Source organism: Ascaphus truei, chromosome 8 (assembly GCF_040206685.1).
Source record: "Ascaphus truei isolate aAscTru1 chromosome 8, aAscTru1.hap1, whole genome shotgun sequence".
Lineage (NCBI taxonomy): Eukaryota > Metazoa > Chordata > Amphibia > Anura > Ascaphidae > Ascaphus > Ascaphus truei.
The window spans coordinates 21,134,122-21,150,254 of NC_134490.1; the positions used below are offsets into that span (position 1 = coordinate 21,134,122).

A 16,133-nucleotide genomic window follows, 5' to 3' on the forward strand; every position below is an offset into this window, starting at 1 on the left:
GCAAAGATATGGCCACCAGTACTCCCATCAGATCGGACGTATCCCTACCACGAGTGACTTTCCTTTCTGATGCAAGGCAAGGGGCTACCAGCTGGGCCGGTAGCCCACCAACATCACCGGCCCTTAACAGATTAATGAGCAGCTTCACACCAACCCCTAACATGGGAGCGGGAATCGCAAGTCCCTCAGCTAGTGGCGGCTCCATGCTGGGAGTGACATTCCCGCAGCTTGTGGAAGCTATAACTACGTCAGCACAAGCTCAGAATTACCGGAAGCTGAAGGCGTTTTCAGGAACGGTTCCTGTCCCCACAGCTGAGGAAGGCATCGAGTCTTGGAAGGAACACACACTCAAGGTGATCGATGAATGGCCCTGCTCTGAAGCGGTAAGACCGCAGAGAATCCTAGAAAGTCTCAGACCCCCGGCATCCACCATGGTCAGTGCACAGCGCGACCAGGACCCTGATCTCTCTACTCATCAGATGGTAGATTTGTTAGTCCAGATCTATGGCAAAGAAGAAGAGGAAAGTAAGCTGTGATACAAATATTATGGTCTCAGACAGAAAGAGAAAGAAGACCTGTCAGATTTCCTTCAACGAATTCAGCTGGTACTTTGGAAATTGCGAACTTGCGGCCTCATTCCAGCCTCAGATATGGACGAATACCGGCGAAAGCAGTTCCTCCGAGGAGCCATTCCCACGCATCACATAGTGATTATGATTAGGTGCTCACTAATGGAGGGGCCTCCCCCTACATTCATGGACATTTTGGGGCTAGGCAAGGGCTAGTCAAGGGACATGAAGCCTATACCAAACTACATACGTCCACCAAGATCAAAGAACAGCTTACGAGTGACATTCAGGGAGCCTCCACTCGCCGGATCAAGAAACCTGTCAAAGAAGAAGAGGAGCCACCCAAGTCGCCCTCAATGAACTTCGGCGAAATCTTCCCCCACTTACCCAAGACTATTTGATCCCAAGGATATCGTCTGCTATGGCTGTGGACAGAAGGGCCATTTCTCCAGAGAGTGCCCCGAATGAGTCAACCAAGAAAAAAAAACTCCAAGTAAAAGAAGCTCGGCTAGGTCCATGATCTGCCGGATATAGACCACAGAAGCCAAGATATCCGAGGCCACCCCTGCGCCTCCCGAAGCTCCTACTGACCTAAGCCCCGATGATGGAACTCCACCAGGGGATGCTTACAGTCAGGTAGGCCCATCTGCCATCGTGCGTGTGGTATTAGAAGGGATCTATGCCTTTGCTCTACTGGACACCGTATCCCAAGTGACCATAATATACAGACAATTCTATGACCAACACCTCAAACACTGTCCCCTGCGGTCGGCGGAACATATGAAGGTGAGGGGGTTAAGTAACGAAGATTACCCCATCGATGGAGTTCAACTGGAGATACTCCAACTGAACACTGGCAAGAAGCATCCCATGCATGTGGAAGCAATGGTATGTCCGAAGCCTCAAGGACAGTGTCAGTACCCGATCATCTTGGGAACGAATACTGATATAGTGCGAGCTGTAATCAGAGCATACCTAAAAGAGACCAACGAATTACCAATGGCCGATCCACTCCTTGACCCTGTACTATGGGAGGAGTGCAACTGGGTATATGCCTTAGAGCGTCATGGGGACCTCTACAATCGTCAACGCGGACTGACGACCATTTTACCAGGGGGAGTGCAACGTATGGCCGTCTGGTGCTGTTATCCCGATCGAGATGAGACCAATCATCTTTTCTTTCTGGAGAGTACCCCTGAGGAAGAGGTTCAGAGAGGGTATAGGGTAATACCCGAAGTGAGAGAGTGGACGACTAAAATTCCTCTACGAACCTACGTATATGTTCAGAATATCTCCCCATTCCCAATGGACCTTGTTGCAGGACGAAGTTTGGGCCGCATATATCCAGTCAGCCCTGTGGAAACAGTGCCACAGGTGAACGCCGCTGCAGGGGATAAGCAGTTAATCGATCTGGATTTCAACTTCGGAGGCTCGACGCTGCCAACTAAGTGGAAGGGTCGACTGATAGCCCAGTTGAATGAACGAAGGACGGTGTTTTCCACCAGTGAGATGGATGTGGGTTGCAGTCGCAGTGCCCAACACACCATTAGGTTGAGTGACACCACTCCGTTCCGTGGAAGCTTTCGTCGCATCGCCCCCAGGGATGTGGACGATGTAAGGAACATCCTGAAAGAAATGGAGACCGCTGGGATTTTGACGGAGTCTCTGAGTCCTTATGCGTCATCCATAGTGGTGGTAAGGAAGAAAAACAGATCCGTAAGACTGTGTGTCGATTATCGAACCCTGAATAATCATACGGTACCCGACCAATACAACCTTCCTCGCATTGAAGAGATTCTGAATGCTCTAACCGGGAGCCAATGGTTCAGTGTTCTCGACTTAAGATCTGGGTACTACCAGGTACCTATGAGTGCAGAGGACCAGGAAAAGACTGCCTTCGTCTGGCCCCCTGGGTTTCTACCAATTTACGCGTATGCCCCAAGTTATATGTGGGGCCCCTGCTACCTTCCAGCGACTGATGGAGAAAACTATCAGAGACATGAGCCCTCGGGAGTGTCTAGTCTACCTGGACGACATCATTGTCTTCGGGAAGACCCTGGAGGAGCACGAAGATAGGCTGCTTAAGGTGATAGACCGTCTTGGAAAAGAAGGATTGAAGTTGTCCCTCGATAAGTGTCGGTTCTGTCACACCTCGGTGACTTACGTGGGACACATCGTGTCTGTTCAAGGAATTGCCACCGATCCGGCCAAAGTAGAAGCGGTAGTGAACTGGCCTCGTCCCGAGAATGTCACGGAACTGCGATCATTCCTGGGCTTCTGGGTATTACCGTCGCTTCGTGGAAGGGTACTCCAGTCAAGCTAAACCCCTGAACAATCTTTTGAAGATATATCCCGAAGATATAGGAAGGAAGGCCACGTCGGCCCGTCAACCGTTTGGCGATAAGTGGACGTTCGAGTGTGAACAGGCCTGCCTGAATTTGAAGAAAAGCCTGACCGTATGCCGATCTGTAAGTTTGCGTATGCCGATCCAGAACAACCATACGTTCTGCATGTGGATGCCAGTCTCAATGGACTGGGCGCCGTTTTTCATTAGAAACACCCCAAGGGCCTTCGGCCCGTAGCCTACGTCAGCCGCAGTCTGACACCCAGTGAACAAAAATACCCTGTACACAAGTTAGAGTTCCTGGCTCTCAAATGGGCGATCACGGAAAAACTCCATGATTATCTTTACGGTGTTACGTTTGAGGTAAGGACGGATAACAATCCCCTCATGTACATCAATACCTCTGCCAAATTGGATGCAGCAGGGCACCGATGGCTGGCAACTCTATGTAATTACAGATTCTCTCTGAAGTATAAGCTGGGGCCTTTGAACATTGGCGCTGACGCTCTATCCCGATGACCAGGACTAAGTGCTACTCCCGATGATGATGAGTGGGAAGAAATCCCAGGGCCAGGGATGCGAGCAATGTGTAGCATAGCTGCCGTCATCAATGATCAAGTGGCCTTCTCCGAACTACGGGTTGCAGATTCCTTAGGACGCTGGTCGCAGGCTATCCCAGCCGCCTACTGCGATCCCAAGGGAATGAATATAACTCATGACAAGGTAATACGTTGGAAAGACCTAGTGGACTACCAAATGAGAGATCCGGTAATTAGAATCATTCGGCAAGCTGTTCAAAGGAAGAATCCAGCTCTACTGAAACGTGCTCCCAGAGAATTGATCGCGTTGGTAATGCGTGAGGTGGACAAGTTTGAAATTGACAATTGCTTGCTTTATAGGGTAGTACAATATCACGACCACCCTGATAGGCGACAACTAGTTCTACCCCAAAACTTATGATATATGGTATTGAAGTCTCTACATGATGAACATGGGCATCTCGGTGTAGAGAAGACCTTTGGGTTGGTCAGAGACCGCTTCTTCTGGCCCAAAATGCGAGAAGCGGTAGAACAACACTGCCGCCGTTGTTCCCGGTGTATACAACGCAAGACCTTGCCTACAAGAGCAACGCCCATGGGCCACCTAAAGAGTTCTGGCCCAATGGACCTAGTGTGTATGGACTTTCTGTGCATTGAGCCCAATACCCGAGGAATATGTAACGTGCTGGTCCACGGACCATTACACCCGGTATGCTCAGGCCTTCCCCACGAAAGACCAGAAAGCCATCACAGTGGCAAAAATACTATGGGAGAAGTACTTCGTTCACTACGGTCTTCCAAACCGGCTTCACTCAGACCAAGGTCGAGATTTTGAGAGCACTCTGATCCGGGAATTGCTCAAAATGCTGAATATTGCTAAATCGCGGACGACTCTGTACCATCCTGAAGGAGACGCTTTGCCAGAACGATTTAATAGGACCTTGTTGGACATGCTCGGAACCCTGAAGGGTGCGCAGAAAACTGAATGGAGTTGACACGTGGAGGCCTTGGTACACGCGTACAACTGTACCCGCCATGAGTCAACTGGATTCTCCCCATACTTCCTTATGTTTGGGCGAGAGGCGAGACTGCCAGTAGATGTACGTCTTCGAGTGTCAACAGATGGGATACACAATGCTACCCATTTCAAATATGTGCAAAGACTTAAGGACAGTTTGCAACAAGCTTACCAACAGAGAAGTCTGCAGCTAAACTGAATGCCGTCAACAAAAGACGATACAACCATAAAGTCAAATATCGGGAGCTACGTCCTGGGGACACTGTGTTGCATCGTAATCTGGGAGTCCCAGGAAAACATAAATTGGCGGACCGATGGAGAGATGGTGTATATGAGGTAGAGTCACAGATGCCTGGCCTCCCGGTCTATCGCATCAAAGACACTGAAGGCCGAGTAAAGGTTTGGCATCGTAATCATCTTCTCCCCATTCCACAAGTGGGAGACGAGGAAGCAGAAATACTGGCCACACCGCTGAATGGTGAGTCCGATTTCTCAGAGATTGGTCAAGAGACTGTAAATAATTACACCAACTCTGAAACTCCTGAAGACCCTATGGAAGGACCCTCTCAAAGGGACTATTCCACTTGTAACGGGTGGACCCCCTTGTCTGACCCACCCAATCTCACATTGGCCCGTGTGGTCCAACTGGTCCCCATTACGTGATCGTGTATGGTGGTGCACCTGCAAGTAACAGGACTCCTGAGTCTCCTGCTTGATGGTATTAGGGGATGTCATCAGGACAGGTAGCTGAGGTAGTGGGTGCGAGTCCAACTTACTTCATGTGCAGCGCCTCCACCTCATCAGGATCTGTGCTTCCACAGGGAGATGGTCCTGGCGAGGAACTCCTTCTTGGTGGTGCCATCCACTGCTGAGTAACTTCACACTCACACAGTGGATGTATATGCGAACAAGACATCTTTATTTGCATGGTATGTGCAAGCTGCCCCTCACAGCTAGCAACCCAGCCGCTCATCTCTTTGCAGCACTCCATTAGGAAGGTCCCTTCTCCCTAATAGAGCTGCTTTCCACCTTTACTCTCAAAGAGATTCCCCAGCTTCTCTGGCTGCTGTAATCTCCTCTCCTGAGCTGCTTTGTCTCTCTCAGCTCCTCTCTTGAGCTGCTCTTTCTGTCAGCTCCTCTAACTCTGCCCAATGTCCTGCGTCTATTCACTGACTCACAGCTAGCATGAGACACTGCAACACTGTTGCAGACCTTCACGTGCCTCTCACTGAACAGAGGCAGCACAACAACAGGAAACTGAACTTCTAACTTTAGGCAGTGCTGTGTCTTATATCACCCCCCAGAGAACAAACCTGCTCTGTACCACTAAGTGTGGGCACATTGCATGTTGCCACTTCCTTTGGGGATATATGACACCTCACCAGGGTTTGAGGAAAACCTCCATTGATTGTTGCTGGCAATCCTGCATACTTACCAGGTTTACTGCCAGCATGAGAAAGAGATATGTACACCAATCTTACACATGGCTACATTCTCCCCCTGGTGGAACCCCAACGACCCGGCTGGGATCTAAATTTGCGGAACCTTCATTCAGGTAGCACTGCAAAACATAACAACACATTTTTACAGTACATATCTTTTCATAACACAATAACAGATACAGCCTAACTTTAGATGTATAACAACTAGGATTACTCCATGCTGGAGTATCCATTACTGGGACTACTCTACCCTCTTAAGGTGGTTTGCGCACAGCATGGTCTACTGGGTTTAGAGCAGCAATGCTGTAACAAGCTAGGTGACATACTAGACACCCACAATCAGCCCACAACTCTGGCTTGGATGCTAGTGAACTGAGAAGATCATGCCCATACATTTCCCCAAGGCATCTCCTGGAGATGTAGACTAGCCCCTCTTGACTACACCACTTCTCATCTAATCCGCCAGGATCCCAATTTTCTTCCCCCGATCCTTCCTCTTCATCAGTGCCATATCCCCTATCTTCATCAGGGGAACCCATTTTGAACTTACTTTCTCCCTCCCATGGATGGTGAAAATAACGTAACCACTTTTGGCGACCCCTAACAACTCTTGCCGACACTGGCGGCACATAGGGGGTTCCCCGGGCAATAGGCACAATATGAGCAACATTACCCAAATTCCCAGACGACACTCCCAATGTTCCTGGGGACCCAAAATTTGACCCAAGGCTCTTATGTTCACACCCCACCATAACAGTACGATTGTCATCATTAGTGCAGTATAACATTCGTTGCATAGACATTTCTCTCCCCGATCCCTCATCGGAGGCAAAACAGTCACCCCAGTCCAGATTTTCCCCAGTCCATTCTTCAAAAGTGGCTCGGGACTCCTCAGACAACCCTTGGCTAGACTGGAACCCATAGGAAAAAGTGACAGGGGCAGGGGTTTTAACTATGGCCGAGGGTTGGCATAGGGAAACACTGCCGGCATACGCGGGGCTACGACCCGCAACTTCTCGCTACCTTGCCCGGTACCATCGGACTGGCACTCTGGTTCACCTGTGTCCATATTCCCAGGCTTCCGCAGGGCCTGCTGTCTCTTCCCGGACCCAGGCTTCCTGGTACAGCTGCTTGGCCGCGAGGACACGGCCATCTCGCTGGACTCGCCGCCATCTTGCGTTGGGTTCCCAACCGGAACCTCTTCCTCCAGAACGACATCCGCCACTGGAAGTGATGGTTCTGCTCTCCGCTCCGTCCGGGCCTGGGCTAGGCCTTTCTCCACCATTGCCACCACCGGCGCCTGTGGGGGGTTAGGAGGTTCCTCACCACTCCGCTGCCTTGCAATGGGTTCCTCTGTGGTAGGCCGGACTGGGCGTTGTAGGGCATACGGGCCTACATCATGGTCCGCAGCAGATGGGATAAATGTCTCTTTATCTTCAGCTTCACTTGTGTGGTACGCCGGCTGGCACATCACCACAGCTGGTTGACTACTGTCTTCAGTAGTACAGGATGGGGGTAGGGACATCTCCGCAGGTGAACAGCGTCGGGGCGCGTCGCATTCGCTGGTGGCCATCGGCCTGAAGCGGTCCTGTTCCGGCGGTACCAGTGGTAGCGATCCCCCTTCTCCCTGGGCAGTCACCTTACCCTTCGTTGATTCCGTCAGGAATGGTTCCATCATCTGGGGTTCCGGTTTTGGAACTGGATCTGGAGCCGTCTCTGTCATCGGGGCTTGGAACTCCTCACGCTTAGGCAGATAAGGGCTAGACACAAGCTGGTTTGCTCCTTTTGCAAAGAAAGTAGCTCCCCAAACAAGTTCTTTTCCCAGAGATACACAATCAGAGTCCTCACACCTCAAGCTGGTGATTCCGTCATTGGATACTTCCCGGAATCCTTTAGGCAATGAATAACAGGCAAAGATCATATCACCCTTCCTCACTTTATGTATACACGGGCACAAATGAAAGGGGTAAGTCCCTCCTCTGGCCCGCCATGCCCCTGGTAGCTGAGGTTGTGGTTTGCTGCATTCTGTTTCTTTCTTAGGGGGAACAGAAGTTGCTACTGGCAGTTCAATGTGCGCACTCCCCCTGGTGGACTCTAGAGGAGGGTCTCGTAGACTTGTAGGCTGACCCAGCACAGGGGCGGAGTGAGTCATAGTCCATGAAGGCGCGGCTCCAGCTTTCGCACCAAACTCCCCAACAGGGTGGGGTTTTCTCGTTGGCGCCAATCCTGGCCAACAACCAGCAAACTGCAAAGTTGCAAGACTTTCTGCAGCTGGCCCACGCGGTGTCCCGGGAACGCGGGAACCGCTATCTTGGGTCGTATTATCTTTCTTCATCACATTTGAGGTAGCGTTTGGCTGTTTGTATATTGAATAATAACAAAGTCCATTTCGTTCCTCCCAGCTAGCAACACTGTCGTCCTCACTAGCCTCGAGGTTACTTTCCCGAGAGCATAGACAGGACAAACCCGGCGCAGCCACAGCTGTCACGCCAGTCTCCAACAGGCTCACAAAAGTCTCTTCTGTAGCTTGTTCTTCAACCTCGCACAGAACAGGTGCGATCTCTTCGTTTGCCCGCCATCCTGGACCTTCTGCGCTCTGCAGATCCTCCATTCTGACGGTTCTCTCTAGGTCACTGTATACTGGATTCTTGTACATGGAGCTTCTCTCTGCGGGACAGCTGCCACACCGATGCAATAAAATGCCTTGTGCACCACCTTGTGTACCTAATGTAGATCTGACTCGTGTTTGCACTACCTCAGGATAGGCTCACTCTTGCTGTGTCTACTGTATCTCCTTCCTCCAGTCTGTGCTCCTTGGTAAGTGATCTGGAATGGAGACTAGAGTACTCTGGCTCTTCCATGCAGTACTTTGGGCGTCGACCTACTGTTGGCTAGCCTAGCGCGGACCCTTCCAGAATTCCTGCCCTAAGTTACCAGTTTACCCCTTCAGGCATCCCCCACTAGCGCTACCTCAAGGCGACTAGGACAGCAATAGTCCCCTGCTCCAGACCCTCTAACCTCTAGCGGATCCCAAGGCGTCTGTGCGGCCTGCAGCTCCAGCAGCTCCCCGACTACCCCTGGTTCCGTCCCACGCAGCACAAAGTGGCAGAAGACACTCTCCCTGTTTCCTAGCGTGTGCCTAGCAAAAGCCTGTCCTGTTAACAGGTATCTCAGCAGCGCCTCCAAATGTAACGGGTGGACCCCCCTTGAATGACCCACCCAATCTCACATTGGCCCGTGTGGTCTAACCGGTCCCCATTATGTGATCGTGTATGGTGGTGCACCTGCAAGTAACAGGACTCCTGAGTCTCCCGCTTGATGGTATTCTCCCTAATAGAGCTGCTTTCCACCTTTACTCTCAAAGAGATTCCCCAGCTTCTCTGGCTGCTGTAATCTCCTCTCCTGAGCTGCTTTGTCTCTCTCAGCTCATCTCTTGAGCTGCTCTGTCTGTCAGCTCCTCTAACTCTGCCCAATGTCCTGCGTCTGCTCACTGACTCACAGCTAGCATAACACTGTTGCAGACCTTCACGTGCCTCTCACTGAACAGAGGCAGCACAACAACAGGAAACTGAACTTCTAACTTTAGGCAGTGCTGTGTCTTATATCACCCCCCAGAGAACAAACCTGCTCTGTACCACTAAGTGTGGGCACATTGCATGTTGTCACTTCCTTTGGGGATATATGACACCTCACCAGGGTTTGAGGGCAAACCTCCATTGATTGTTGCTGGCAATCCTGCATACTTACCAGGTTTACTGCCAGCATGAGAAAGAGATATGTACACCAATCTTACACATGGCTACACACTAAAGGGGCATCTCCCGGAGGAGCTACGGGTAAAGGGCCCCGTAGGCCAACGCCTACTAAGGTGACACCAACAGGCCAGCCTTTGGATCCACAGAGCCCGTGCTTTGTGCCAAACAGAGACTGTTCAGAGATATTTATCCCATCAAGGGTAGATGCTGAGCCTCAGGACTGTACCTATTATGCCCCAGAGGGAGTTGCTGAAGAACAGCTCCGTAGGAGCCAAAGAGTAAGGTACCCTCCAAATCGGGTAACCTATGACCAAATTGGGGCACCCCATTATGAGGCTCAGCAGTGGGCTCGCAGCAAAGTGCATTCCGTCATTGTGATGTTCAATGAAATGTACAATCTGATATAAAGCTGATAAGTGTAAGATCGTATTTAATTGCTGCATTTTTATTATATAATGATGTTGTGCCATTTTCATTATATAACTGCTGTATATAGTTACCTAAATTATGTGTCCCAAATGAGGGTGTTGGGGTTTTTACCAGGGGGAGGATGTAGCCAGGTCCCCCTCTGCTTTGCGAACCCCCCTCCAGGTACTCACGGCAGCGATCATGAGCAGGGACTCCCGGCGGCTCCCATAGCAGGGCGCCGCCATCTTAGATTGCCTGGCGCATGCGCAGTTAGGGCAGAAGTGCGGAGGCCCTCGGACAGGTCGCGCATGCGCAGTTAGAAGCGTGCGAAACCCCACCAATGAGGAGCAGGCTCTGAGCAGGGACTACAAGTCCCATGAGCCTAGGACACCCCATCTGACGCCAAGGAACCAATAGGGTGTTATGCTCCTCTTAAGCAGTGAAAGAGGAAGCTGTCACAGAGCCCCCACTAGCGAGTCAGCACCAGGAGAGGCTAGGGGAAGGAGGTGAGGGTGCGCTTCCCATCCAGAGGCTTGGGATCAAGCCTACTCCACAGAGAGAGTGGAACTGTACCAAGGGTGGCCAGCCCTGACCGATCATCTCACCGGAGGAACCGGACGTCACCAGGAAGGTCGTCGGATCCTTTGCAAGATCCTTTGAACGCCCTGGTGCCGTCGCACTGGGCAGGTATTGTTATGCACGTGCACCACACGAGTACTCGCACATAGAGGCAGCACTGACCACGGGACAAGGGAGGTTATACTGTGGACACGGTGTGGGGGTACACGGTGGTGGGAGCGGGGTTACATTATACTTTACCCCAGTGCTAGCATTGAATGTGATATATATATATAGAATATAAGTTATGTGCCAGTTTAGTAAAGCCAGTCCTGTTTTACACCAGTGTGCGTATCGTGATTGTTTCCTGTGAGGGCTTCCTCCCACTCCGTTGGGATCCCTCCCAGGTGGAGGCGTTGCACCACGAGATAGTTATATGTGTAGCCATGCTGTAAAATGGCTGCAGTCATCTCTCCTGCTGACAGTAAGGCCTGGTAAGTTATGGGCATGCCAGCAGTAATCATGGAGGTTTGCCCTCACACCCTGGTGAGGTGCCCTATGTATGGATGGGAGTGGTCACAGGCCCTGACTCCACGGTTAGTGATGTCAGAGTTGTGTCAGCCCCCAGAGGATACATAAGGCACAGCACTGATCAAAAGTTAGGTAGTAGAGAGTGTGTTTGCTGAGTTATAGAGGAGGAGTTAAGAAGTTGTTGGAAGGACAGTGTATGGAACTGTGACCAGGGACCTGGTCACAGGGGAGATATCCCTGCGGGGATAGGGAATCCCTACATTAGGAGGACTATACCTTTCAAAGGGAAGTACGGTGAACAATGGAGGGCTAAATTCACCCATTGTGGAGGGCAGGTAGGACTCAAGCACACTACCTCAGCTGCCTGTCTGGGTTGGCAATCCCCAACACAACATCATGCGGGAGACTCAGGAGTCCTGTTGCCAACAGGTGCACCACCAGACATCACACTGTAATGGGGACTGGTTAGACCACAGGGGCCAATATCAGATTGGGTGGGTCAGGCTAGTCCAGAAAACCCGTTACATATGTATGTACCCCAGGCTCCCCGAGCGGAGGCTTAGCCTCCTGAGAGCCACACAGGTAATATACAGTATCAGTAGCGTCTGTATTCACAGGGAATACCCGTTCCACTAGTTATAAATAAAAAAAAATACACATAATATTGTCTTCATTTAAATTGTATCGATCAGGGTTTCAACATGAGGGAGGCGTCGACATCCATTTTAGATAAACAAATGATACGTCCTACATACAACGCACTTTTTTGAAGGTTTGTATTGCTTTGTGTCGTAGACTGAGCCACTGATTGAGTCACCTGTGCTGAAGCAGGGATATCCTGAAAACCTGTCCTGTTGGAGGCCCTTGAGGCGTGGACCTGGCCGCCCCTGCACTAGTGCTTACGTTTAATACATTTGATGAACGAGGAGTAGGCAGGTCGTGTTAACACCATCTTAGAAATAGAGGATTGTATTATGATAGGGTATATATAAATAACAGCATGACAGGCATAAATTAATATATAGACGTGTGTTTAAACGCTTGCTTAGTCTAATAAATGTGCTTAATATATTGAAGCTTTAGACATTTTGGTGGCATTTCTATGATTGCACAGATTTGAATCAGGAACCTTGAGCTGCATTGAACCTGAACTGTAATGACTTCATTCTGTATTTGAGAATATTTCTCTATGTTTATATACTCCAGAAAATGATACACTCCCGTTATAATTTCTTTTGAAGTAGAATTATTTTCGAAGGTATTTTATTTATTTATTTATAAAATATTTTACCAGGAAGTAATACATTGACAGTTACCTCTCGTTTTCAAGTATGTCCTGGGCACAGAGTTAAGATAAATAATACATGGTTACAAATAGTTACATAATGAGCAGGGTATACATTATATACAAGACATTGCGTGCACAGTTAAAGATAATTTATGTTATGGGCGTATGAAACAGTTACAGACCAGATAAAAATGTGTGACAGCCTTAGATTTGAAAGAACTTAGACTGGTGGTGGATGTAAGTGTCTCTGGTAGGTTCTGTATGACGGGATCCCCACAACCCGTATGTTAGTTATATTGCATATTTGTCTTCGCATTAACATGATTTAACCTCAATTCGTACCTTCTGGTGCTTCTCAAATCTCAACTAGCAGGGGCCAGATCACAAAAATATATAAATAGAAGGTCCATTAGAGGGTTTATTTAACATATATTTAAGACGACTTATAAATATTTAACTAAACATCTTGCAAGCTTTGTATAATAAAGACAAAAATATCCAATGCTACAGCCAATGTGACAAAATACATAGTTAAATACTTCAATGTTAGTATTCTCATGAGTAAGGGTCATTTAGTTAAACCCAAACTGTTATAAGCCCGCTGCCACGTTCCGTGTGTTTATTAAGCTTTGTATAATACCTGTATCTATTAGTATTAGTAAAAAAAAGTATCCAAAAGATTTTTTTTTACCAAGACCACCAATGTGCCAACCTCTTTACGCCTGCGGATTGTCGGCGGGATCCACTTAGGTGCGGGGAGCACCGATGGCAAGTATCATGTTTTCATGAGCGCACCATGCTATTGTATCATATTCATATTAACCATGCTTAGAAGTGACTTTCAGCATTAAAAATCGCACTTAACTTAGGTTGAACTTGACGGACATATGTCTTTTTTCAATCTCATCTACTACGTAACTTAACTGCAATTAAATTAGCTGGAGCAGCCGGTTTAAGGGCCATTCCAAAACCAGTATTGGGCTAGAATTGGCCCATGAGCCGCAAGTTGAAGAACCCTGCTTTAAATAATTGGGGCAATAGTTTACACTCACTTTGTTACATTGTCATTAAACTTGAAGTTCTCTGAAATCTGATGGCCTTTAGGCTAATCTTACAGGGACTTGTACTATTACCGACGTATTCATTCTGTTTAGATGGATGTATTTGTTTAATGCCCCTGTTTGTTTTGCCTTCTTTTAGATTTTGATTGGATAGGAAGCCGGTGTGTACTTGTTTTTGACTTCTCAACCCTTAGCCGAGAAGAGGAGCTTCAGTTTGCAGAACTCAGATTTGGGTTACCTGCATTTGCGGACCTTTTTGATAATGAGCTGAAAGTGGCAGTAGATATCTTTCACCAGCAGCAGTCAACATGCCAAGAAATGAATGGATCGTGCCAGAGCTATCTGTACCTGGGTTCATTTCCAGCTATTCCCCAGTCTAGCTCTTCAGCAGCTTGGGTAATGTTGAAAGCAACGGAGATAGTCCAGAAATGGTTTAACATTGTTGAGACCGTAAACAGCAGTGCTCATGTTCAGTCCAAGCAGAAGGAAAGGTCACTAAGTGCAGACAACATGCAAAATAGACATCAGGAACTCAACGCCACAGATCATCAGGTGTTGATGGTTATATTTTCCAACCTTTCAAAGAAGGGGAAGTTTGCAGGGACTGCCACCCTGCTGCATGTTGCTGAGCACTCCAAATACTTAGCAAAGATACAGCCACCAGTCACGCCAAAGAATATCATCAGCATAAGGAGACACAGAAGAAGCAAGATGTTCAGGGAACGCCTTTTGGGTGTCAGACATGTCTCGGACGGAAGCGGCTCCAGGACACTTTGCAGGAAAGTGGACTTCCATGTAGATTTTAAACAGATTGGATGGGGCGCTTGGATTCTTCAACCAAAGAAATTCAATGCCTACCGCTGTGAAGGTGAGTGTCCAAACCCTGTGGGAGAGAACTTCCAGCCTACCAACCATGCATACATGCAGGTAAGGAACAATCTTTCTTTTCAATACTAGTACTGTACATAATAGTAATCATATATATATTTTCATATACTGTACAGTGCAGAGATACCCGTGCATAGCAGTAAAGAAAGATTATACAACAATATGTCTCGTGTCTAAGGCCCCGTTCGCACTGCGCACTTCGCGACGTGCACGTGCTCACACGTTCGTCACCGACCCCCGGCGACCAATGGTAGTGTTTAGTCTTGAAACTACCATTGGCTGCAAAGTGTGGCGTCGACGCTGTTGCAGTCGCGGGAGTCTTTTCAATCTGTGCAGCAGCGTGATGTCAGTTTCAAAGTCCAGACGTTTTACATTGATTAGCTGCTGAAATTGTGGGGACGGCAGTGGGCAGAGGGAAATAAATAAAATAAAACTAGCTTCGGAGACATGGACACACACCCCGGTTCCCGCTGCGCACACCCCGGTCCCCGCCCCCCCCAGGACAATGTTTCACTTTGCACTTGATACATATCTCCCCATATGTATTTTTTTGTTCAAATTTGTGTAAAAATTTAAATTGATCCAATCAAAACAACCTGCCTAGAATTGACCTCACATATGAGGTATGCTCTAAGGCAGGGGAGCGCAAACGTTTTGAGCTGCGTCCCCCTGCCTGCTCCCCCTCGCTCTCACGCCCCCCTTACCTGATTTGGCGGCATCAAATGATGCCGCGGGGGTAACGTGACACAACGGTACATGATTCCGTTGCCGTGGAGATGGCTGTGTTACGTTACTCCACATTACACCGCAGCATCATGGCGATGCGTCACAGCAACTCGTCTGAATTGTAAGTGAATTGTAAGTGACTTGTAAGTGACTTGCAGAGGCCTCACGCAATCCCTGGCATTTCATTTAAATGCCTCGGGGAAGAGCGCGGAGGTCTCTGCAACCGCCCGTGTCCCCCCCAAAAAAATCTTCTGCCCACCACTTTGCACACCGCTGCTGTAAGGTAGGGGTGCTCAACTCCAGTCCTCAAGCTCCCTTTCCCCTACAACAGGTCAGGTTTTCAGGATACTCCACCTTCAGCTCAGATGGCTCAGAGGCTCTGATTGATCCACCTGTGCTGAAGCAGGGACTGATTGGGGCACCTGTGTTGAAGCAGGACTGATTGAGCAACCTGTGCTGAGGTGGGATATCCTGAAAACTTGGCCTGTTAGGGGGGGGGGGGGTGTTCATGAGGACTGGAGTTTAGCATCCCTGTTGTAAGGAGTCTTGTGGAAAAGCACTGATTAGTAAATATGAGTCATTGAATTTCATACTCTTACATTTTTCTGATCTATGCCCAGGTGTTTTTTTAGCACTCACCATTTATGACTATATTACACCCCACTGAAGTACACAACTTGTCAAGTCTCACTTTCTGGAAGTAATCCAACCCGTTCCAATAATTTGAAAGAAATAATCTCTGCAGTTGTGAATATATTTCAGCCCCCATCCCCCAAATCTCATCCTTTTGAGTCACTGCACTTGGACAGATTTGTACATACTGTACCGCATATTAACTTTGATTTAGACTGATCACTATACTTAAAACGAAATGTTTCCACCTCTCGCCTCTTTGACCACTTGCTGTGAGGGGAAAGTCAGATCAATCTAAATCTTTACATCTTTACACAGTAGGAGGCCTCGTTCAATTTGTGTAACACCAGCTTCTGTGTATTGTTCTCCAGTT

The 16,133-nt window shown here is 48.7% G+C and overlaps 1 protein-coding gene across 2 annotated transcripts in view; it reads left to right on the forward strand.

The window, feature by feature from the left end:
* NODAL (nodal growth differentiation factor) overlaps positions 1-16,133 on the forward strand; it is a 35,268-nt gene that overhangs the window by 10,505 nt on the left and 8,630 nt on the right. Inside the window, exon 2 of one of the 2 annotated variants that reach the window (XM_075610756.1) lies at positions 13,653-14,381. In XM_075610756.1, the coding sequence (XP_075466871.1) occupies positions 13,653-14,381 (729 nt within the window). Of the gene's footprint in view, positions 1-13,652; positions 14,441-16,133 lie in introns of both variants that reach the window. The other variant, XM_075610755.1, reaches the window with a different exon arrangement.